We start from the raw sequence: 24,497 nt of genomic DNA, 5'->3' as shown, positions 1-24,497 counted from the left end.
AGAACCCCATGCAGCCCCAGCTGCAGCCCACACTGCCCCACCCCGTGCAGATCTGGGGGGTACAGGCCCCATGCCCTCCTGGGATGCAAGCAGCAGCAGGAGCCTCACCGCCCCACAAAACTGCAGCTCCACGCCCGTCGTCCCTCCCTCCCTCCCCCCCCCCGGCAGTGCCTGCCCCTGCCCTTGCCCACTTCTTCAACACAGGGGGTGTTTATCTGCCCTCCCCGGCAGCCCCTTCCCTCCCCGCTCCCCTTCCACCACACTGGATTTACCAGCTGGAGGCAGCTGTATCAGAAATCAGATTGATATAGGCCGATATGCCTCCTTAAATATCAGTCCCCAAAATCTCCATCGGTGCACTTGTATTTCTATTCCTTTTTTATGTTTCATTAGAATGAAGAACATAGTAAAAATGGATAAAATGTATGTGTTGATTTTTAAATCCTGTATTGTCTACCTAATTAAATACTGTCCTACCTACCTTTCAGAATACTGAATTATAAGAATACTGAATTTAAGAATACAGAATACTGAATTATAAGATTATAGAAAATAGAAATCACATATTACAAATGAAATCATAGAACCATAGAAAAGTAGGGCTGTAGAAGACCTCTGAAGGTCATCTAGTTCAACCCCCTGCCCCCTGAAAATTTGCTCTAGAAGAAGTTCTCAACAAAGCCCTGGCTGGAATGATATAGTTGGGGATGGTCCTGCTTTGAGCAGGGAGTTGGACTAGATGACCTCTTGAGGTCTCTTCCAACCCTAATTTTCTATGATTCTATGGTTTTCTAAGTTGATTAATGTTATAAAGCTACCATTTCTGTAGGTACCTTGGTATCCAGCACAGTACTAGGCAGTGTCAGTGACAACATCTGAAAGATATTGGACAATCCCAAATTCTTAAAACATTTAGGCACATCAAGTCTGGAGCTTCCACTTTATAATTTGATTTAATACCAGAGAATCAATTACTTTCATAGTATTTTAAAGCTCTGCCTTCTTATGATTTAAAAAAAATGTAATTTAGTGTCAAGCGTAAAGGTGACCTTAACACCCAGATTCCCACGGGTTTTGAAATTCTGATAATTTGAGTCTATAAGGTGCCAGATACCTGGGGTGAAAATATCAACCATGTTACTATATGAATTACCTTTGCTGGAAAATTAACCATAATACATTAATGGCAGCCTATGATGACACCACTGAATACTGACATGTTTGACTCTTTCAGAAAATGGTCATTTAATCTTAAAATGTTTTTGTAGTTTTACCCACAGTTTCAAGAGTCTGAAAATCCCACTTCTCACACTGGGAGGTTCAAGAACAGCACAACACCCTTGAGGTTGTTTGTTTTGATAGTAGATTTACACATGCAACTCTCCCTATCAGCTCTGCCAAACATTTCAGAATAGGACTTTGGTCCTTTTTAATTTATCTGCCACCACACAGGAATTCTGCTGATAGGGAAAGCCAAATTTGCATGCCTTAGGTTTACTGACTAGCATAATAAGATTACTGTAGCTCTCATTTTGGTGTAATTTGAGGAAATGTTGAGCTGTGACACTTAGTAACATAGTTTAACATAGGGATAAACCAGAATAACAACTGCTCTGTTCAGCTTATTCCTGTGCCAACTCCTCTCTGCCAGGACATATAAACAACTTTTGTTAAAAATAAAAAGCAGCTGAAATTGTCAATCTATTGGGACATGGTAGGTCTTTGCTTTTGCAGAAATATAGTAATATGGCTTTCATTCCTTAATGTCTATAAATCTGCCCCAAAAACCAAAGGAGCAAAAGAGAAAGGAAAAGCAGTTGTTGCATCTCCTCACTCTTCTTGATTTTAATTCACTTTCTCCCACTCTGATTTCTGGTCATTTCAGAAACCAAAAAGAAAATGTCAAATAATTGTTCATTAATAACAGTGATTTTTTTTTTGCAAAATGCTCCTCTCATAATAGACTGCAGTAAATTGTCCAGCTCTTGGAACAGAACAAAGCCCTTCCTAATTTGCCCTTCATTTCAGCACCAGCGAACTGAAAGAAATGAAAAACATGCAGGTGGCTTCAACAGAACTGACCTGTTTGGACAAATACAGATGTCATGCATGTAGAATTTAATGGCTTTAGATTGCTCTTTGTTCTTAAAATGGTAGTCTGCCAGGAGGTAGTACAGTTCAGTCACCACTGGAGGAGAGTAGTCTGCACCCTCAGGGAGAGATGGTTCCTGAAAACAGAAAACCGTAGGTGTATCAGCCATACATTTTTAAAAAGCTGCACACATGCTGCTTCCCTGTAGTGAAAAGTGATAGTACAGTTACTATGTAACATTTTTTTCATCACAAGAAACGAGAAGATTGAAATTATTCCACTCCTTTACAGAGCCCTTACAAAACATTATACAGATAAACATCTATTTCTGTAATGTCTGCATTATATCTTGCTCCTGTAAAACTAAGCAGTTTGGAAAGAATATTTTAATGCAATTAAAATGTGATTCCGTATGCACTTCCAGCAAATATAATTCTCTCACTCTCCATAACAAACATCCTAACTGTGAATAAAAAACGTAGCAACATTTTGATCTTTTTTTTTTTTTTTTAACACAGCAAGTTATACCTTGCTGCAGGTTCCTTCAATATAAGCTGAGAGAGTATCTAAATTCAACATGGGCTTGTCTGTTCGAGGAACAATTGTAGCAATCTTTTTTAAAAGATTGGCCAGATCGGCAGATACAGTGCTTGTTTTGTAGCTATCGAACTCAGGGAGAGTTTTAGGCTTAAAATACTCAAACATAAATAGAGCATCTTCCCATGTTAAATCCACCTGAAAGAGAAAAAAGAAGAGAAATTAGCTCTCATCATCCCAAACCCCACAGGTCTACAAGGAAGATTTTTTTTTGAAGTAGGATAAAATAAATACTATGTTATGCAGAAAACCAATGAAGCCTTCCTAGAATAAAAGACGTAAAGACATGTACTGTTTACAGTTATAACACGTTGCATGCTGATTAAAAGCTAAGGCATTAGACTATAACTTAGTAAACACTGTTAACGTGTAGCTTTACTTGCTTAAAAAAGCTGTTGGATAGGTTTCTTAGGTCTGCCCCCGAAACAGGAGAGCTGTAGGCAGGCACTTATACCTCCAGTGTAGCTATACAGAATGACACAGGGATGGCATGGAAAGAAATAGAAAGGAAATCAGCTATACTTGTTCTGGATGTTGAAACTCAAGTCTAATTAAATGGAAGAGGAAAAATCTAAAGAACCACCACCATATTTGAGACATGGAAGCATTTTCAAAAACAAAACAAAACAAAAAACAACACAGGATGCCACACCATCACAATTTAACTTCCTCCCTTAATTTCTTCTTTTTTAATTTTTTGTAACTTAATTTACATTTTTTTTTGGTAAAGCTTTCTGTCTCCAGTTGATTCTGCATTTCCAGAAACAAATCATAACCCTTCTAAATCAATGGAAATTTTACTTTTGGCCTCAGTGGGGTCAGGATTTCACCCAAAGTTATCTGTATGTGATAGACAAGTTTTGTTTCTGGCAGAAGACATTTTCTTTTCCTGCTGCCCTCTCTTCCTTAGTCTTTCCCATCCTCTTCCTCTTTAGTAGAGTTTGGATCCATGACATACTTACACTGATGTAAATTACACTGGGATCTGGAATACCTTACCCTTGGATAGCAGATCATAGGCTGCTACAATTAAACTAGGTGACAGGGACCAGAAATAACTGGTTTGTACTGAATAAAGCATATAGTCACGCAGTTTCTAAGAAACACGTGGCATTCCAGTTGCATAGAGGGTTTTTTTCCCTTCCCCCCTCTAATGGCCTATCCTCTTTTAGAGGTCACTTATAGTTTTGTTTTTCCCAAACTGAGCTTTAAAAGTGTTTCACATTTTTTCTACTTATATATAACGGAAATTAATTCCAGGAATGGAAAAATGGCCACAGTAATTATGAATACTCCTCCCATTAATTCACCTCAAGGCATTTGCACTGGAGGAAACTTTCTCTCGGTGTTCTAAAGCATTTTTATTTAAGTTGATTGTTCTTATGTTACCTGCTGCACAGAATGTTCTTCCAGGTACCTTGCTTTGCTCTTTTTGCTAGGGAAACCATATAAACAGTAAAAACATTGCTCTAGGGCTGTCTCCAGCTCTTCTTTGTAGGGATGAGTATCTTCAGAGGTAGACACTGCAAGCTCCTTTTGCAGTACACGCACCTACAACAAGTATGAAAGGTCAAATAACCAGGTATTTGAATTTTGCTTTAATTTAAATGTTCCTACATTGACTTTCCTAAATACAGTGCTCAGATACTTGGGTGGTAAGTGTGCTATATGAATCCACGCAGATTAAAAAAAATAGGTGTGCTTTTCCCTCTGTTATTTTCATCAAAGCAGTCTTCAGACCTTTGCACACACAAGGCTCTCACATGACTGTTTATTCCCTACAACAGGGGTGTCAAACTCACATGGGGTCCCATGCAAGATTCAGCCCACGGGACCCTTGTGGACCAGATCTGGTCTGTGGCACTGGATGGTGGCAGCAGCAATGGAAGTGTCTGCAGCCACTGCAGTGGCAGTGGGGCAAGCAGCTGTGAGCCAGGCAGTAGGGCTGTGCGAATCTTTGGTCCCTGATTCAATTCAGCAGAGATTTGACCCGATTTGGTGGCCAAATCTCCAAATCCAAATTGAATTCAGAGGACCCTTTAATCTCTCCAAATCAAATCAGAACCCTCTGAATCAATTCAGAAAGATTCAGACATAGATTCGGAAGTACTTCCAGTCCACTTCTGGGTTTGCTGCTGAGCATGTGGAGGCCCCTCCAATCCTGTGGGATGTTCCATCTGCCCCAGCATCGCAGTGTTCACAAACCGTGCTGGTACGTCGAGGTATGTAGAAAAAACATTTAAACCTGTGTCTATGTCTGAATTGCTGATTCTCCAGATCAGCATTAAATCTTCCGATTTGGATTCAGCCGAATCGAATCAAGGACAGCGATCCGAATCAAATCACTGTCCCTGATACGGGCTGAATCTGAATTGAATAAGGCCCGCTTCGCACACCCTTACCAGGCAGCTCCTTGCCATGACAAGTGGCAGCAGGCCAGGCAGCTGTAGGTGACCGAGGACTTGGCTGCACAGCCTTTGCTCACCCACCTGTCCTTAAGGGCCATGGTCACAAGGCCCCAGATTCAATGGCAGGCCGTGCCCACTACTGGCCATCCCTCAACTTCTAGTAGCCCACAGCAGACCAAGAGGCTGAATGGAGTAGTTCCACAAACAAGTTCTGGCCCACAGGCAATACATTTGATGCCTGTGCCCTATGCTGGAACCCCAGTAACAGCTTTTACCTTTCTATCCATATTGATTATCATGTTCCCCTTTTGTGTTCAGTCAATGAGTCAAAGGCATAGAAGTAGCTACCTGACCTAGTTTACTACCTTGAATTTCTCACGTATGGAAAAATGCAAAAGAAATGGTCCTAGCTGGGAGGTGAGGAGAGACATTTAAGATGATCAAGAGAACCCATGAAAGAAGGGAAACAGAAACAGAACTGCCTGTAGCATATGTTACCCAAGTCAGTCATTGTGACTACAGCTCATACAGGCAAGAACTCAGGACCCAGTGATAGGCGAGAGGTCAAGGAAAACTTCCAAGAAGACTAAACACAAGCTGTAGTGTCTCTTGACAGTTTGAAAGAAAATCTCTTATCAATAAAAGGAACTTTCTAATTAAGTGGGAACTTTGGTTGATTGGGCTCTAATGCAGATGCAAAAAAATCCATGTAGTATAAAATAATTTCCTTGAATAGAGAAAATTATCTATCTTATCAGAATGTTTAGAGATAAATAAGGGAGTACTGGGGCAGCTCCCTGGTGCCCAAGCTATAATTTCTCCAGGCACTTGCACTGACACATAGGAATCCACAGGGCTCACCCCTCAGAGGATGTCTGATCAGGAGCCTTGATCAGTAAGCACCAAGAGTCCTCTTTCGGAGCCTGCTTCTCCTCTTTTACATCAGAGTTCAGGTTATACATTCAGGGTGTTTATAAAGTCCTTGTGCAATTTTAAACTTTAATAACTTTGAATACACATGATAGAAGTAAATTGCAAATGGCAACTGAAAGCGTAATTCATTACGTTTTTTAGCATAGTGTAAGCTATGCATAGGATAAGGATCATAAATGCAATTCATGAAATCATTCAGCAGCAACTGGAAAGTGTTTTCTAGGAGTTGGAAAACCGGATTGAACGACATATCATCAAAGATGCCAGTTAAGTTAAAGTCTGGAATTTTGAGCTGTATTGTGTTAAAACTTAATGAATTGTGTTTTCAATCACTGTTTACAGTTTGCTTCTCTCATGTGTCCATCCAAAATTATTAAAGATAAAGTTGCACAAGGGCTTTATAAACACCCTGTACTTCCAAACTCCTTTGAATTAGGAATCTAAGCCTACAAAAAGTCATTTTTAGATTCTCAATGAAAATGTACTGACAATTAGAGCATGAAGTTCTATACATTTCAAAACCAGGTAATGGCAAAAAGAAAGGGGGGGGGGGGGGCAGGAATGACGAGACTCTTAACTGTACCACACTAAGAATGCCTATATTTTGGGCCTCATGGGGGCAAAATTGTGAGGAGCCCAAAAGAAAATGACAGCTTTGTATACAAATGTACATAAATATAAAATGTGGGGTGAATATCTGTTGCACAGATATCTTTATTTATTACAGCTAATCAGCTTTATCACCAACTCTACTGTTACAAAAAGAGAGAAAGATGGCAAGAAATCAAGGCTCATACAGCTCTAATACTAACAGGTCTGCAACAGAAGACTGAAAGGGAGAGGATATTTTTCACTAAGGGAGCATTTTTGTGAGGGTTTTGATATTTCAATGTCATTTAGGGACACCTTCAACAAGAGTACTTCAGTGTTATGGGATTCTACATCTTTCTGAAAGACTAATTTAACCACTAACTGAAGCATTATGAATCAGACTTCAATACACATTGATAATGAAAATGACATTCAGAAGATGTCAAACACATGCTGGAAATTTAATTCCATTTTTCTTTTCTCCCCCCCCCCCCCCTTTTTTTTTTTTTTTTAAGAGACACTGCATTATCAGAGGTAGCAACAGGCATCTCTGTGTCTAAATAAAAATAACTTGGATAAGAGGACAAAATGGTACTACTGGAATAGTTATTTTGGGAAATTAAGGAGGTGGAAAAATATGATGTTCTCCATTTTGATTTGCCTCTACATCACAGAAGTTGTACACCTTTTGGAGAATTCTATTTTACTGATAAATAATCTTACTTTAATATCTCTGTTCTGATGAAAAGTCCAAATAGATGGATCAGGACAACAATCAGGGCATCCCTTTTAAATCTCATCCAAAGGACAAAAGGTTTAGCCTCTGTTAACATTTAGATCCAATTGTCTGCCATCTGATTTCTGAGGTACATTGCTCCAAAGTGGAAACAGATTCAAAGACCATCAACACCGGAAGCTGCAGGGAGATATTATTTTTCAATCAGCCTTTCTCCCCAGCAAAAAGTTACCTCTGCCAGGGTAAGCCAAATGTGAAGAGACTGAAGCAGACTGTATGAGCACAAAACATGCCCAATACAGCCACAAAATCTTCATCCACTTGCAGCTGGCACTTCAAGATAATCATTATCATCTCACTGCTACCTGGCACTTCATCTATTATATTAATCTGCATGCATATACTTAGATCATAAACTCTCTGGAGGCAAATTAATATCTTTTCATTATGAGCACATTCAATACTTGACACAATGATTTTCTCATCCTGATTGAGATTCTTGACAATCCTGAACACCACCAATCACACTGATTTAGCAGTAGGATAACTCATGTTATTTTGCAGTGAGACTTCAAAGGTAAACTTCAAAAGCTAATAACTTGGTTCACCTATTTGCAGAATTATACCAAGAACAAGATAGCATGTTCCAGGCGCCAAGAACCTTTATACTATGCAGGGTGGAATGAGACACTTTTTCAAATGAACTTCAATGAAGTTTTGAGTCACAGCAAATCATCTTATCACGGCAGAAATTCTCATAGGAAATGTAGTAGAGCAATTTCAAAAAAATTAAGCAGTATGAAGTGCAGATAAATACTGACCAGGATGAAAGGAAGGAGTAAACTGGCAGAGCACAGCATAATGTAACTATAACATGCCTACCTATTGCATGTTTAAAACACTGCTAACAAACAGCACTTGACAGAATTATTATTTAAACAAAGCTCAATACAACCGCCTGTCCCTCTGCACAGCTTTCTAATGCTATAAACCAGGGGTGAACAATTATTTCTGGTGGAGGGCCGCTTACTGAGTTTTGGCAAGCCATCAAGGGCCACGTGACAGGCAGGCAGGGGCAGGTAACTATTAATTTTCTAAATTTTTAGGGGCCCCATGGGCTGGATAGAATGGCCTGGTGGGCTGCATCCAGCCTGCAGGCCACATTTTGCCCACCCCTGGTATAAACTCTTACCAACTGCCCAGAATGATTTTTGGGAAATAATTCACACTGGGACTACTGACGACACGCTAATTCAACATTAACAACCTTTGCTACACCATCTCCTTTAGTCACCAGCAGTACAATATGGACCAGCAGATGGGTCTCCTACAGGTAGCGATAATTTACTGCAGATGGCTATAAAGCACACCTGCATCCAAAACATCTTCCTGTTTTTCAGCCTTATAGCTTCTTTTTGGCTCTGAAAATTGACTACTTGTGATAGGCTAAAAGCATTATTATGGCTTTTGTTGAAAAGAACTGGATGACTAGTAATTCAGGGTTTAGTTCAGACGACAGAATCATATGTAAAAAACACCACCCTCTCAGTTCTAAGAAGAGAAAAGAAAACAGTGACAAGTTTTCCTCTTTACAGTACAGTCAGTCCTCAACTTACGTTTCGCACTTACAACGTTTATATATTGACACCCTGTTTTAACTTTCTGAGGTCAGTTTCGACTTTACAACACTTGATCTGATGCCAAGCCACGCCAGCGAACAAGTTCACTGTGTCACCTGTCTCCCTGGAGAACATCTGTCCAAACTTCCTTGTACACTTTCTTTAAGAAAGCAGACCAGACTCCAGAAAAAAACCCCAATTGTGTCGTAAGTCTGAGGACTGCCTGTATTAACCCTAGAAGTAGAGAAGCGGTCAGCCAGTTTAATCTGAAGTCAGGCAGAAGGAAGGGCACAGCGGCTCCTTTAGTGACTACCTGATTTAGAGAAGCACAAGCCTTTGTAAGCAACAGCCTACTTTGTAACATGAAAAGTCGTATTTTGCATGCCGCTGGGGCAGGGTATACAAAATGTCTTCTCCAGATCAACTCACAATTAGTAGAAAAGAGAACAATTTAAACAAGAACTACGTTCTCTTTGAGCTAGATACTACAAATGGTCTCTGCACATAGACCCACGTCCACATGGATCCATTGCAGGATGCATTCCTTATACCAAACTTTTTCAAAAGAAGCACCTGCAAAAGTGCCATTTTATTATTCAATAAATCTGTTCTTTGTATATATTCAGAGATGAATCCACGTAATTAGGAGACAAAAATAAAGTCTTTGCTTCTTTTTTTCCCTGTAGACGATTCAGAATCACACGCAGTTATGATCTATCTAGTGAGGTGCATTTTTATTTTTTATCAGTTGAACAGTTAATTATGTTTCAAGTGCAGGGCTAAACCATGTTTTCAGCTATAACTGCCTAGCTCCATTTGGGACAACAGAGTTTGAACTGTCACTGAGGAAAGAATCTGACCTAAAGAATCTTTATTCAGGCGATCTGGAAGAACCAAAGAACGAAGCCTGTTTCTTAAGATTCTAAGCTGACAATACAAAGTTGACAATTAGGTAATTTTTTTTCTCCCCCCCCAAAGTGCATCAAAAACATTAATTACAGGCAGTTCTTGACTTACAACATTGAGTTACGACGAACAGCACTCAAGACATTTATAAATTGACACCCTGTTTTGACCTTCCAATGTGGGTTTCAACTTGACACTGGATACAGCTGTGTCCAGCTGGTAAGTCTGATATGGTGGAAGAGGAGGAGGAAGGGAAGGCGTATGGGGGCAGGGGCAGATCAAGGGCTCCCACAGTGAGGGAGGGGCTGGGACAAGCTGCTTGTCTGGCGGCTCCCACTGCTTGTCCAGGAGGGCACAGGGCAGGGGGGTGCTCCCGAATCTGCATGGGGCGAGGTGGGTGGGGCAAGGGCTGCACCGGCCTGTGTTGGGAGTGGGGGCTATGCCCTCCCGCCTCTCGTCCAGCTGGGGTGGATGAGCGCAGGATGGAGCTGCTGCACTGCTTCTAGATGAGCGGTGCGCAGCGGTGCAAGATGCTCACCCTCCCCCATTTGGATGAGCTCTGGCTCTGATCTGCACCCGCTCTGCCCCAGCTGGGTGAGCAGCAGCATGGCAAGAGGGAGGCATGTGCCACCAGATCAGAGCAGGTTGGGCAGGCCTGTGGCTGCACTCCAGATGCGGGGGCGGCAGGGCCTGTGGGGGAGTGGGCTATGGCCCCTACTATAGCCTCCACTCCAGCGCCTGCCCTGCCGCCCACCCTGATTCCAGGGTCACATGCTCCCCCCTTTGCCTTCCTGCCACTCACCCCGCTGGGGCAGGGCAGGCACAGGACAGAGCCATGGCTTGAGGGTGGGGGTGCGCCACTTGTCAAGAGGCAGCGTAGCAGCCCCGTCCCACACCCACCAGCTGGGCAAGCAGTGGGAGGGCATATTCCCTGCTCCCAGCGCAACCAGGTGCAGCCCTGGCCCCACCCCGATCTCGGGCCTCCCTCCCCAACTCCGAACGAGCTGCGGGAGCTGCCAGACGAGCAACTTGCCCCAGCCCCTCCCTCACTGCAGGGGGCCTTGATCTGCACCCCCACACCCCTTCCCCTCTCCCTCCCCTTCCACCACAACAGACTTACCAGCTGGACGCAGTTGTATCCAGTGTTATAAAGGAACCAAACCCCCCATTTATAACATTGTTCCTATGCGAAAATTGGTTCTGAGTTACGTTTCGACTTAAGACGCGGTTTTCAAGAACCAATTGCCTTGTAAGTCTGAGGACTGCCTGTAATCTTCTCAACAGCACTCTGAGGAAGGCCACTACAGAGTCGCTAAGACACAATGAATACGAAACTCCATGATGTCAACTTTACAGAGCTGAATGACATGTTTTAAAAAGAAAAAAATTAACTTGCATTTTAAAGTTCTACCAACAATGCAGATAGGAATAATACTGCACAGTATAATAACAATTTCCAACTAGTGGGACAGAGGTAAGCTCCAATACAAAACAAAATGCAAACAAGGTAAAAAAAAGAAGAGAAAGAAATCACATACATCTCTGGAGTAATTCCACTGAAGTCAATGAGATTTGTGATCAGAGGGATGTGGATAACCTGGAGAGGGTCCAGAGAAGGGCCACTCATATGGTTAAGGGCTTGCAGACCAAGCCCTATGAGGAGAGGCTGGGGCACCTGGACCTCTTCAGCCTCCGCAAGAGAAGGTTGAGAGGCGACCTTGTGGCTGCCTATAAGTTCGTCACGGGGGCACAGAAGGGAATTGGTGAGGTTTTATTCACCAAGGCGCCCCCGGGGGTTACAAGAAATAATGGCCACAAGCTAGCAGACAGCAGATTTAGATTGGACATTAGGAAGAACTTCTTCATAGTTCGAGTGGCCAAGGTCTGGAACGGGCTCCCAAGGGAGGTGGTGCTCTCCCCTACCCTGGGGGTCTTCAAGAGGAGGTTAGATAAGCATCTAGCTGGGGTCATCTGAACCCAGCACTCTTTCCTGCCTATGCAGAGGGTTGGACTCCATGATCTATTGAGGTCCCTTCTGACCCTAGCATCTATGAATCTATGAATATGTTTCATTTCACAGTACTGCCCTAATACTCAGCATCTTTATTCTCATTTGCCACGTTCTAGTCTACACTGGTGAGGCCGCATCTGGAGTACTGCGTTCAGTTTTGGGCCCTCCCACTATAGAAAGGATGGTGGACAAGTTGGAGAGAGTCCACAGGAGGACAATGAACACAGTTAGGGGGCTGGAGCACATGACTTATAAAGAAAGGCTGAGGGAACTGGTCTTACTTAGTCTAAACCAGGGGTTGTCAACCAGGGGTACACCTGCCCCCGGAGGTACTTGAGTAGGTCCTAGGGGGGTACGCACAGGCAGCCACTGTGTGCGAGCTTTCCCTGCCCCACGGGGGTGCCCAGCCAGGCGCGGGAGGGCAGGGGAAGCTTGCACACAGTGGCTGCTGCTGCTCTGCATCTGGCTGCATGCTACCCTCCTCCCCCTGCTTGGCAGCCGGGGGTACACTGCTCCGTGTCCAGCCACCTGGGGGTACAATGACTGAAAAAGGTTGAAAACCCCTGGTCTAAACAAGAGAAAATTGAGGGCGGATTTAACAGCAGCTTCAACTACCTGAAGGGTGGTTCCAAAGAGGATGGAGCTAGACCAGCGGTTCCCAACCTGCGGTACAGGTACCACCAGCGGTACGCAGACAGCCTGTCAGGGGTACGCATTAACAGATTTATTATAATTACTTTATATGACAAAAAGGTCTCAAGTTTGGGTTGAGTTACAGCAAAGGAAGTTTACGTTGGATATTGAACACTCAATGCCTTTTTCACCTCAGTCTTCACTGGCAAGGTCAGCTCCAAGACTACTGTAACTGGCAGCACAGTTTGGGGAGGAGTTGAGCAGCTAACAGTGGCAAAAGAACAGGTAAGGAACTATTTAGAAAAGCTGGATGTATACAAGTCCATGGGGCAGGATGTGTAACTACAGAACCACTGGCCATCATCTCTGAAAACTCATGGTGATTGGGAGAGGTCCTGGATGATTGGAAAAGGGCAAATATAGTGCCCACATTTAATAAAGGGAAAAAGGAGGATTGAGGGAACTATAGAACAGCCTTACCTCAGTCCCTGGAAAAGTCATGGAGAAGATGCTCAAGAAATCCATTTCTAAGCACTTGGAGAAGAAGGTGATTAGGAATAGTCAGCATGGATTCACAAGGGGCAGATCATGCCTGACCAACCTGATTGCCTTCTATGATGAGATGACTGGCTCTGTGGATATGTTGAGACCAGTGGATGTGATGTACCTTGGTTTTAGCAAGGCTTTTGATATAGTCTCCCACAACATTCTCCCAGGCAAGCTAAGGAGGTACGGGTTGGGTGAATCGGACTGTAAAAGCAAACAGAAAACTGGCTGGATCATCGGGCGTGGAGGATAGTAATCAATGACTCGATGTCTAGCTGGCAGCCAGTATCAAGTGGAGTGACCCAGGGACTGGTTCTGAGGCCAATTTTGTTCAATGTCTTCATCAATGACCTGGAAGATGGCATTGAGTGCACCCTCAGCAAGTCTGCAGATAACACCAAGCTGGGGGGAGTAGCAGATATGCCGGAGGGTAGGGCTAGGATTCAGAGTGACTTGGGAAAATTGGAGGATTGGCCCAAAAGGAATCTCATGAGGTTCATCAAGGACAAGTGCAAAGTCCTGCACTTAGGATGGAACAATTCCGTGTACCAGTATAGGCTGGGGGCTGACTGGCTGGGCAGCAGCTCTGCAGAAAAGGACCTGGGGATTACAGTGGACAATAAGATGAATACGAGCCAGCAGTGCGCCCTTGTTGCCAAGGCTAACAGCATACTGGGCTGCATTGGTAGGTGTGTTGCCAGTAGGTCAAGGGAAGTGATTATTCCCCTCTATTCAGCACTGATGAGGCCACATCTTGAGTACTGTGTGTTTAGTTTTGGGACCCCAGTGCAGAAAGGATGTGGACAAGTTGGAAAGAGTCCAGTGGAGAGCAACAAAAATGGTGAGGGGGCTGGGGCACATGAGTTCTAAGGAAAGGCTGAGGGAACTGGGTTTATTTAGTCTGGAAAAAACTTAGGGGGATTTAATAACAACCTTCAACTACCTGAAGGGTTGTTAAAAAGAGGACGGAGGAGCTGGACTGTTCTCAGTGGTGGCAAATGATAGCACAAGGAGCAATGGTCTCAAGTTGTAGCAAGGGAAGTTTAGGTTAGATATCAGGAATAACTTTGTCACTAAGAGGGTAATAAAACAGTGGAACAGGTTACCCAACAAGGTTGTGGACTCTCCATCTGTAGAGGTTTTTAAAACCTGGCTAGACAAGTCCTTGGCTGGGATGATCTGGTTGGGGATGGTCCTGGTTTGAACAGGACCTTCTGAGGTCCATTCCAACCCTCATTTTCTTTGATTTGGAATAACTCTCTCACTAGGAGGGTGAAGAAGCACTGGAATGAGTTACCCAGAGAGGTGGTGGAATCTCCATCTTTGGAGGTTTTTAAGGCCCAGCTTTAAAGAGCCCTAGCTGGAATGATCTAGTTGGGGATGGTTCCACTTTGGGCAGGGGGTTGGACTATAAAAGAGGTTCCCAACCACCAGGCCGCAGCACGAGCCTCCAGCTTGGACCCCCATCTGTCCCCATTGGGCAAGTGGCTTCCGGAGCATGCGGGGTTAAAGCTGGAGGGCAGGGCAGCCCTGGGAGGTAGGCAACTGGCTCCGTGCACTCTGTCCCACAGGAAAAATAAAAGGTTGGGAACCACTGGACTATATGACTTCCACTTCCCCCCCACAAATACCATTATGATGATTAAATACATTTGTGGGATGAATCCTTAGTTTTTCAGAAAAACTGTTACGATTTTTTAAATAACTCTGCTACTAATCCACAGCCTTTCATCTACAATTTTATTAAACTAAATTTAGTCTACGCTTATGGTGACAAAAATACTGTCCCAGAAAGGTCCACTGAACATCCAGTGAATAGTGTTTTCAGTCAAAGCTCCTCGTAAAGCCATACTTGCATATTTTATGGGCTGTTCATTGATCTGTACACATTAAGTAGCTCACCTCTGTCAGGTACTCGCATCTCTAAAAACACTTACTTTGTAGGTAATGCCTTTGACATTTCCCTTATGTGTTGACAGAGATTAGCCTCTCATCCCTAGAGGTTTATCCTTTCAGCAAAGGAATACAAAATTTTCCATACCAAATCAGACCACTTAACCCAATATTTATCAACCTCTTTGACTTAAGGCACTTCTCATTACTCGAGGCATCCCACAGAAATGTCAGTTCCAAGATTTCACTCATTTTGTGACAACAGAGCAATTCTTTTGTTACTATAAACTCAGAAAGATCATAACAGGTTAGAATATTTTTGGCACTAGGGATTCCTATTTGACATCTCTGGATTTACCTTGTGAATCTCTTAGGTGTGTGCAGAGATGTGGGTTTTCCGGAAAATTTTCCAATGCCCTAAATGGAGTGTGATCTGATTTAGCATATTTACTTGACTCATATTTAGTAAACAAAACTAAAAAGTACCCCCATGTTAATTTTATGTCTCAATAGCCATAAGTATCTGAACTGAAATATTTGATTAGGAAAAACAATTAAAGAGAGCACACTTAATGTGGTTTAAATGCTATATTCAAACAAATTCAAAGCTTTGTGGAAAGAAATAATTTTTATTGGAATACTTGTAAAAATGTAAAGACAATATACAATAGCATGTACTTTCCTTACATTGTTTTTCTTCTTAAATTTAAACAAATAAAGGCACTGAAAACTGTTGACACACCCATTAGCACACCCAAAGAACTGTGCATGATATGTCATGGTTCTCCACTCATTTAATTCAACAGAGCTTAACTCTCTTCCACCGAGGTCATTGCAGCACCTCCAGTTTCACTGTCACTATCTGTAGAAGCACTTGCACTACTTATTAGTTCCATTTCAGAATCAGATCGAGGCAAAACTGATTCAGAACTACTTGAACCACATTCTTGTTCGCTAAAGGATGGTTTTACCAATGAGTCTATTGGCAAGGGCAACTTATCATCACACTGCATCTTCTTCACTAATTGTGCTTCTGACTGATTCTTCAGAAGCAAAAGACTTTGAGAAATAGAAACAAGCTTAGTGGCATGTTCATTTGTTAATCTATTCCTCTTTTTTTGTCTTGATTGAGCGGAAAGCCTTCCAGTTCTGTTCACAAGAAGCTGCTGTTGGTGGAATGCTTAGGATCCTTACAGCAATCCTGGACAACAATAGGGTGTTACAGTATCCCTTCCACCATGTGAGAGGAGGCATATTCTCTGCTGCCCACCAACTGATGTCTTTGGTCCAAAGTTTTTCTTTTGTGTGGTACTCGGCGATGTCTGTCATGGCTATTTCGTCAATGTTGGGAACATTCTTAGCTACTTCCATAATTGTATCGATAGCTGTAGATAGTTCATCTTCTGATAAACACTGTCTTCTGTGTGGAGGATCCAAAAGGTTTGCTGCCAGATGAACTGGATGAGAGCAAAACTCAGATCTCTTGGTAAACATTTGTTTTACCACTACTACAACTTTTTTGGATAAAGGTGAAGACGACAAAAGCTCAATTAGATTTTCATTCAGTTGTCCGAATATCTCTGGAATATTTGAAAGGCTTGGTGCATCTCCTTCAAGTTTCTTGATAGCCAGTGAAACTGGTAGTAGCAAATTGAATGCTCCTTCAGCTCAAACCCAGAACACACTGTTGTCAAGAATCTGCTTCTGAATGTTCACGAATAATCAGGGATACTGTGTCATCTACTGAAGCACACTGCAAACAGTTCTTTGTGTGCAGGAAACTATGTAAACACTTTGTAACCCAGTCTCATCTAGTTTCTCCTGGCAATAAAAGTGCACTTTCCTCCCCCTGCTTCTCTTTCTGTAATTTCTTCAAAGTCTGATTAGCAACAAGATGATTGTTGAATACTTTCACAATCACTTTGCAGTTTGCCAATATTGTCTTCATTGTATTCACACTTATTATGTCCTTTGCCAGAAGATTCAACCCATGAGCAAGACAGCCAAATACTATTAAATGAGGATAATTTGTCTTTAATATTTGCCATGCAGCTTTCATGTTACTTGCATGATCAGTTACAAGGGCTTGTACCCTGGAGGGACCTACACTTTCAACCTCTTCACTCAGTAATTTGGCTATGTATTCACCTGTATGACTAGAAGATTTGATAGCAATTGCTTTCAGGAATATTGGTTCAGGTGTTGCTAACATAATGTTCAATAAAGGATTTCCTTGGATATCAGTCCATCCAGCTGACATCCATCAGTGATTCTGCTTGACCAATCCTTTGCATAACCATTGTTTGAACTGTCATACTCTCCATCTAAGAGAGACCATGATAAGCAAGAACGTGACTGTAACTTATATGATGGGCCAATTAGTTCGTAATGTTCCTTCCAGTATTGATTTTCAGTTATGGAAAGAGGCGTACCACTTGCAAATGTGGCTCAAGCTTACATCTCTTCCGCTTTTTCTTGATCTTCCTTTGACATTTTGTCCACAAAGCTTGATAAAAAGCTTGACTGTCTTGAACAGCTACTCATGGTAGATCGCATGTCTGGTGACAGTGATCTTGAAAGCGAGGATCCTGCTTCTTCTTCCCCCAGACCTGGGAGCTCAACATTTTCATTTTCCATTTTTGGAAATCTACTATTTCACATGAACTACCAAGTACCTGTAACAAAAGGGGAAAAAGATTTTTATTTTAACCTATTCTAGTCTGGCCTCATCCATCAGAAAAAGGAGAAGCAGCAGGGAGCTTACTTCCCCTCTCCCTGCCAGAAAGAACACTCTGCTGCTCAACTTGCTGCTCAGTTGCCCTTGATCGGCAGAGCTGAAGGGAAGTATAGTCTGGCCTCTGCTATCAGCCAGAGGACTAAACTCACTTTTCTGGGTTGAAATAGTCAACTATTTATCTGTTATGTAATTTAAAAAAAATATATATTGTTAAGCCTAAAACATTTTGAGTACTTAGTGCAAGCAGAAAAGCAGGATACAAATATTTTAAATAAATAAAATAAATTATAGTCCAGAGTTGCATTAACATTTTTTTAAATTATAATGTTTTAAAACAATACAGATGCTAGTCTATATTGTGTGTTGTTTAACATATTAATTTGTTTACTTACCTAGGATTCCTGAAGTAGACTTTTCTCAGATGATGTTGTTCACCACTTCGTTGTATTAGCTTTCTGTATACAGCTTGTACTCCTTCAGGACAGCTTCTACATTTTATTAAATGTTTCTTCATTCTTGTTGCGCCGTTAGCATACTCCTACCCACAATATTTACATCTACCAACTTTCTTCCTTCCTTCAGTGGCTTGAACTTCGCTAAAATGATGCCACACTAGGTATTTTTTCTGATTAGGCATTATTATGACTACTTCAAGCCAAATGCACAAAAAAACCTAACAGATCTCATGCAAACACTTTCAACTTCCCCAACTCAAGAAACAAAATGAGACACTGCTCTGTGTGTTTGCTGAACTTAAAGTGGTTTCAAATTAATCACAGTTTTAGTTTTGGTTTTGCTTTCACTTAGACTCTGAGATGAAATAAGAATTTTAGCTTTGGTTTTGATTTGGCCTGCACAGCCAATTAGGTGAATTCATAACTTGATTTTTTATTTGGATTATGTGAGTGTATTTACTCTCCTGTTTACAAATCAATAAAACATATGTACTCTCTCACACACTTCCTAGGGATAATCATCTGAAAAACATTCATTACAACTTTGAAGCTGCCAAACTTGCCTGTACTGTATTGGTATCCATTCATTGTCACTAATTAATTTTATGAAACAATGAATCTTTAGAAATGGAAAATTTCCCATGGAAAAATAAAGCACTGGAAGTTTTTTTCTGAGGAAGTTTTTCCACCCCACATCTCTGGGTGTGTGAACACCTTCACATGTGCTAATATTACACACCACACTTAAAAGGCTCTCACAGCATCCTGGTTGAGAATCACCAACTTAACCACTCTCATTTTCTAGGCATGAATTAATGGAATTCAGTTTCTAATGCTATCAGATATCATTACCAGCTTGAGATAACATTACCATTTCTTTCCTTCATTGCTATCCTTATTATTGAAAAAAAAAAAGATCTCTGAAATGAGACCTTGTACCTGCTAGTATTCAATTCTCAGCCCAGGTCCATATCAGACTAGCTTCACACAGTACTTAAACACTGGAAAAAAAAAAAGAACTAAAATACTCCAAAAACATGACAGGGCTCTTGTTTCAGTCTTCTCTCTGCATAGGGACCTCACAAGAAAAACTGTCTAGGAAGATATACCAATTCATTTCCTTTTATTTTAAAGCTGGTACTAATACTACCATTCATATTCTCCTGGATACCTTGAAGGGCTAGTAACAATAATGATCATAGCTATCAGGGAAAAAACGGTATCATTGATATGCATACAGGCTCCTGACTCTGAAGGAAGGGGCCTAGTTTCTGATAACACTGTTGGGAGTCATTCACAGAGGTCTGAGGTGAGAGAAGAAAAACATTAATTTAGTTCTGCATCCTGCTTTTTTTTTTTGTTTTACTACATGGAATGCTTCAACCTGCAAATAACATAATTTTGCTACTATAGCATCTAGCAGGAGTCAGGACTGTAAACTGACTTTTCCAAAGATTCTGAACAATTCCAGCTTTAAACAGAATTTTGCAAAGTAACATTAAGAAAGTCAGGACCCAATTTATGTAAACAAGAGACAAAGGGTTTTTTTGGCAATATCTTATTGGACCAAGTGTATAGCTGGAAGAGATGATGGACAAACTTTCAGGTCCTGAAGAAGTTACTTTATGCCAGAACGCTTGTCCAACATCTTCCCTAACTATTCAGTTATTCCAATAAGAGATACAACTGAAAAACCCTTTGCCTCATACATTTCATGAACCATCATAGCTACAGAGATGCTCCAAACCCATACCCATACAAGGCTGATTTTTAAGGACAGAGCCTCATATAACTGCATGGAAACAGATTTGTACTGGACTATCTGTATCAGTAAGAAGCCTTTCAAACATGGAATTTTTACACGGAGATGAACCACAGTTGTAATACTGTTCACCCATGTCAGCAATTACCAATGAAATGACGTAGAGGCACTCTGGGTATCATATACCACTCCATAAATGTCGAGGGTGGTTTGCTGCTTTGTGAGAGTTTCCACACCTAAGAGAAGGGGATGAGGCATGCCTGCAAGGACACAACTGCCTGAAAAGGGCCTGTACAGTGTGGCAACCAGGTTTCAAGACAATGATTTAGCCCACTAAGAAATTCTGAGTCTGAGCTGTAGGTAAAATAGGCCCATTTATCTCAGTAATGACTCCACATTGAATTTGGACTGGTACACACATTTAAGCCTTATAATATAGAAGCCAGGGTAGCTCAATAGAAATAAATGGTGGGCCAAAGCGACACCTTGATGCATGCTTTTTGTTCTGCTTGAGGGCTGCTCTCTCTCTTTTCATTACATGGTCCATTAATAAATGGAGGAGTTGGAAGTGGTGGTGAGGCATGGCAGCATGCAGCAGATACTTGTAATGATAGTCTGAGACTTCCCCAGCATTTTAGGTCTAGCAGAATATCACTGTCTCTTTATTGCACCTCTCTAGAGAGCATGAAGAAGGGTGTATATTTATAAGATTATTTAGGAAAGTCGAAGACCTAACTGTTGTTTCATACTGCTCAGTGCTCTACATGAAAGACTCTATTATTGTTGTTTGTCTTTATATACATTTTATTTTTTCATTCTTAAACTCTAATTTGGAGACTTAGCCTTCCCTGAAGAAGAAAAATTTCCTTTGTGTGGGGGTTTGTGCGTGTCCACATATGCACATAGCCAGAGGAATCTGCACATGTCTATGCTCTGGTCTTTTCTGCATGCTATACTCCACCCTACAAAGGTGAAATAGTTAGCTGTGTTAATCTGAAGTCAGGCAGAAGACAGGGCAGGTGGCATTTTAGAGAGTAACTTGGTCAAAGACAACCATTTGCTTACAAAAGCTCATGTCTTGCTGAACAAGACAGTCTCTAAGGTGTCACCCTATCTGACTTCTCCATGGAGGTGATTAGAAGACCTGAGCACAGAGGATTACTAGCTATGCTATACTCTGAACATGAGAAGGCAAAACAAACTTAATTTTATTTATTTATACATTTCTATTTTGGGAATTTTCCCTCTATGATTCTGCAGCAGTAAAATTAGTAAAACTGGCTTCAAACATTGCTCCAAAAGTGTTTCATATGATTTGCACTCACTGCCCTCAAAAACTGGCCTTATTGTTCATGTTCTCTCTCTCTCATCCTTCCTGGGTCTTTATCAAGAAAGGGACCAGCCTAGGATTCAGGATGGACTAGATTTTCCAGAAAGGCAGCCTCTATGTACTGCATGGGAGCCATATGGTTTAAAGAAGCCTGGGCTGCTCCTGGAGGTCTCACCCTGGTGCATCATTAAGAAACGGGGAAGAAGGTGACAGCAGGGGAAAGAAGCTGGCTATGAAGTTGCTTCGCTACAATCCCTGGCATTTGGGAATGTCCATACTGTAACCAGTGACCTCCATCGGCCTGAGAGGAAGAGGGTTAGGAGACCACTCTAAGGTATGGTTAGGCTAGTGACAAGTGCTCGAGGGACTCAGGCATGATCTTTATCTAACATACTGCTATTCTGACACTGTTTCTTTATTAGGGCTATGCGAAGCTTCGGATGGTGATTCAATTTGGAGGAGATTTGGCTTGATTCAGTGACTGAATCTTCGAATCCAAATCTAAGCCTGGGACCAATTTAAAGGTCCAAATCGATTCAAAGCTCTCCAAATCTTCGGAAAGGATTCAAAGAGCTTTAATGATTCAGGCAGTTCCCAGTGGCTGCAGCAGGGAGCTGCAGTTGACTCCAAGCTGGTAAGTACTAGGGCTGGGGGAGAGGACCATGGGTAGACCCCTGCCAGCCCCCCAACCCCTGCCCGCTTCCCCAGCCCCCGCCATGGCTGCCTCGCCCTCCCCATCTTGGTACTTTAAAAAAAAAAAAAGTCCTGGTGCTTACTGGGTGCTGCCAGGCGGAGGGGGTGACACCCTCTGCCCCCTGCTGCATGGGAGGCTCTGCATGAGCCCCCCGACCCCACCCAGCCCCCCCACAGATGCCCCGCCCGGGCCAGCTCTGGCCCTTTAAGAAAAAAGCCAACAAGAAAAGCCCCAGAACTCACTGCTCCTACAGTGGCCTCGGGGCTTCAGGGACGCTTGCAGAGCCTCCCGAGTGGTGCAGGGCAGCAGGGGGCACTGAGTTCGGGTTTTTTCCCCCCTTAAAGGGCTAGAGCTGCCCCGGGTGTGGCACCCAGGGGCTCGTGGCAGAACCCCCATGCAATGTGGGGTAGTGGGGAGCAGTGAGGATCGCCCCCTGCCCAACAGCACCTGCTGAGTCGGGACTTTTTTTTTTTAAACAAGTGCTGGGAGCTGGGGCAGGCAGGGCAGCTACTGCCAGGCTGGGAGAGGGGCAGTGGATGGGCCTGGCCTGGCTGATTTGGAGATTCGGCAGCAGCCACATCTCCAAATAAGGTTCATCTGAATCAAATCGGGACAGTGACTCAAATCACCAGATTGAATCACTGTCCCCTGAACTGGCCGAATCCAAAGCGAATACTAACCACTTCGCGCAGGCCTACTCTTTATGGAAAAGGGGGCAAGTAAACTGCTTTCTCTGAACCTATTTTTCTAATCCTTGCCTGCCTCCCTTTCCTGTCTAAGCAAGATGGCCAAAGTGACAACACCAACCTAGGCTTCTGAGATGATGCCTACATTATTCCCCAACACAGCTGTCCCCTTCTATCCTGAATAATTCAGTTCCATGCAAGGAATGGTGATCAAGGCATCTCCAGCCAGAATGGACAGAGAAGAAAACCATGCTGCCCACAGAGCTAGGCGAATTCCCAAGACGACATATGGGAAGGGGGTGAAAAGGGGGACATAGACCTTTTTTTTGCTTTTGGCTTCCATTTCCTGTCTCTCCAGAGAAGCAAAGTTGGAGTGCAATTTTCACAGAAGGCAAACAGGGAAAGTACCCTAGAAAGTACCTGGGGATTATGGTATTGAACCAAAATGTTAGAAACTGGAAACAGTTTGGAATGTCTCTCAAAGTATATATCTGTAGCAGGGAAGTCTCAAGGAGACTCCTGCCACTGTGAAGATGAATAAATTAGAGAAAAATGTCAGAGTCAAGGTATTTTCCTGTTGCCAATGACTAACAAATCTGGCTCTGCCTCCAGGCAGCAAGCAGGCAGAAGCGAATGTGTTGTAAAAGCTTGGCTGACTTTACCTTAATGAAGAATATGCCATATAAAAGTCATAAATCATGAGATTACAAGTCTTGCTGATGTACGCTAATTATACCAATCTATATTACAGTCTCTAATAATCTCAGAAAACCTGAACCCTGCTAATTTTTTTCTTATAAGGAATACTGTGACCATCTTCATTCTGTTAAAATTCCAGGGGCATAATCTGAACCAAGAGCATTTTATCATAAAGACCACAGGCTTATGTAAGAGTATATTGCTTCCTCAGTAATTGCTAATATTACTTTGCATTTTTTCAGTACTTCATAGTTTCAAAGCAATGTACAAGTATTTACTAATGAGCAGTTAATTTGAGTTAACACAAAGCAAACATCATCATCTAAGGCAAATGTTAAGTCTTTTGTCTGTCTAGGAGATTCAGAAACTGAAAAGGGAGAACAATTTGGAAGAACAGCCCATGAATTTTATCATCTAGGTTAAATTAAATTAAAGAGGCAGATGTTAAAGGTATTTTACACATTTAGGCATCAATACTTACATAGAATTTGAGAAGAGCACCATCTGAGTTACAACACCAAGATCTTCTCCCTAGGTATTCATGAGCAGTATTAAGCAGCATGAGAGAAGAAGGCAGCATAGGGGCATCAGGACTCACTGGAAGAAAAGTTGGAAAATATATATCCTAAGTACCGCAAAAGCTGTGTTAACCAGCACTTTATTAGCCGGAAAACTCTATTAACCGGTATCCGAGGAACAAGAAAAAGCAAAACCGGAAGTACCACTTTTGGGTTTCGCTGCCGCGAGCAGAGTTTTTCTTTGCCACTTCTTCGGTCCATGGCCCAGAGCTAAGCAGCCTGCGCAGATCAAAGCAGCCTGCTCAGGGCCCTGCTCCCTGTCCCCCAGCACACTGACGCTGGGGAGTGCACCACACGGCGCACACCTGATTAACCGGAATATTTGATTAACCGGCATCCCCCATTCCTGGGGGATGCCAGATAACAGAGCTTTTACTGTAGTACAGAATTGGGCTAAACATAATGTCACGTATCTCCTCACCCAACCCTCACCATGTTCTGACATAGAAACTTTTCCTCAGAATTATTTTCCTTTAACGGTAAGGACATATGGATTAGAGATTCCCCTGATAATGTTGGGAGGGGGCAGCGGGTGTGAGGCAGGGGGAAAGTACACTGGCTATTCCTGATTCACATGCCAAAAAGGGCAAA

At 42.5% G+C, this 24,497-nt stretch overlaps 1 protein-coding gene across 9 annotated transcripts in view; it reads right to left on the bottom strand.

Moving 5' to 3' along the window:
* CABIN1 (calcineurin binding protein 1) overlaps positions 1-24,497 on the bottom strand; it is a 219,028-nt gene that overhangs the window by 151,441 nt on the left and 43,090 nt on the right. For all 9 annotated transcript variants that reach the window (XM_019493692.2, XM_059713507.1, XM_059713506.1 and 6 more), the window contains exons 19-22: positions 23,810-23,925; positions 4,079-4,240; positions 2,621-2,827; positions 2,083-2,228 (exon numbers count right to left, since the gene is read on the bottom strand). In XM_019493692.2, coding sequence (XP_019349237.2) covers positions 2,083-2,228; positions 2,621-2,827; positions 4,079-4,240; positions 23,810-23,925 — 631 coding nt within the window. The remainder of the gene's footprint in view (positions 1-2,082; positions 2,229-2,620; positions 2,828-4,078; positions 4,241-23,809; positions 23,926-24,497) is intronic.

The sequence above is a fragment of the Alligator mississippiensis genome, chromosome 10 (assembly GCF_030867095.1).
Source record: "Alligator mississippiensis isolate rAllMis1 chromosome 10, rAllMis1, whole genome shotgun sequence".
Lineage (NCBI taxonomy): Eukaryota > Metazoa > Chordata > Crocodylia > Alligatoridae > Alligator > Alligator mississippiensis.
This window is presented reverse-complemented; position numbering and strand designations above follow the sequence as displayed.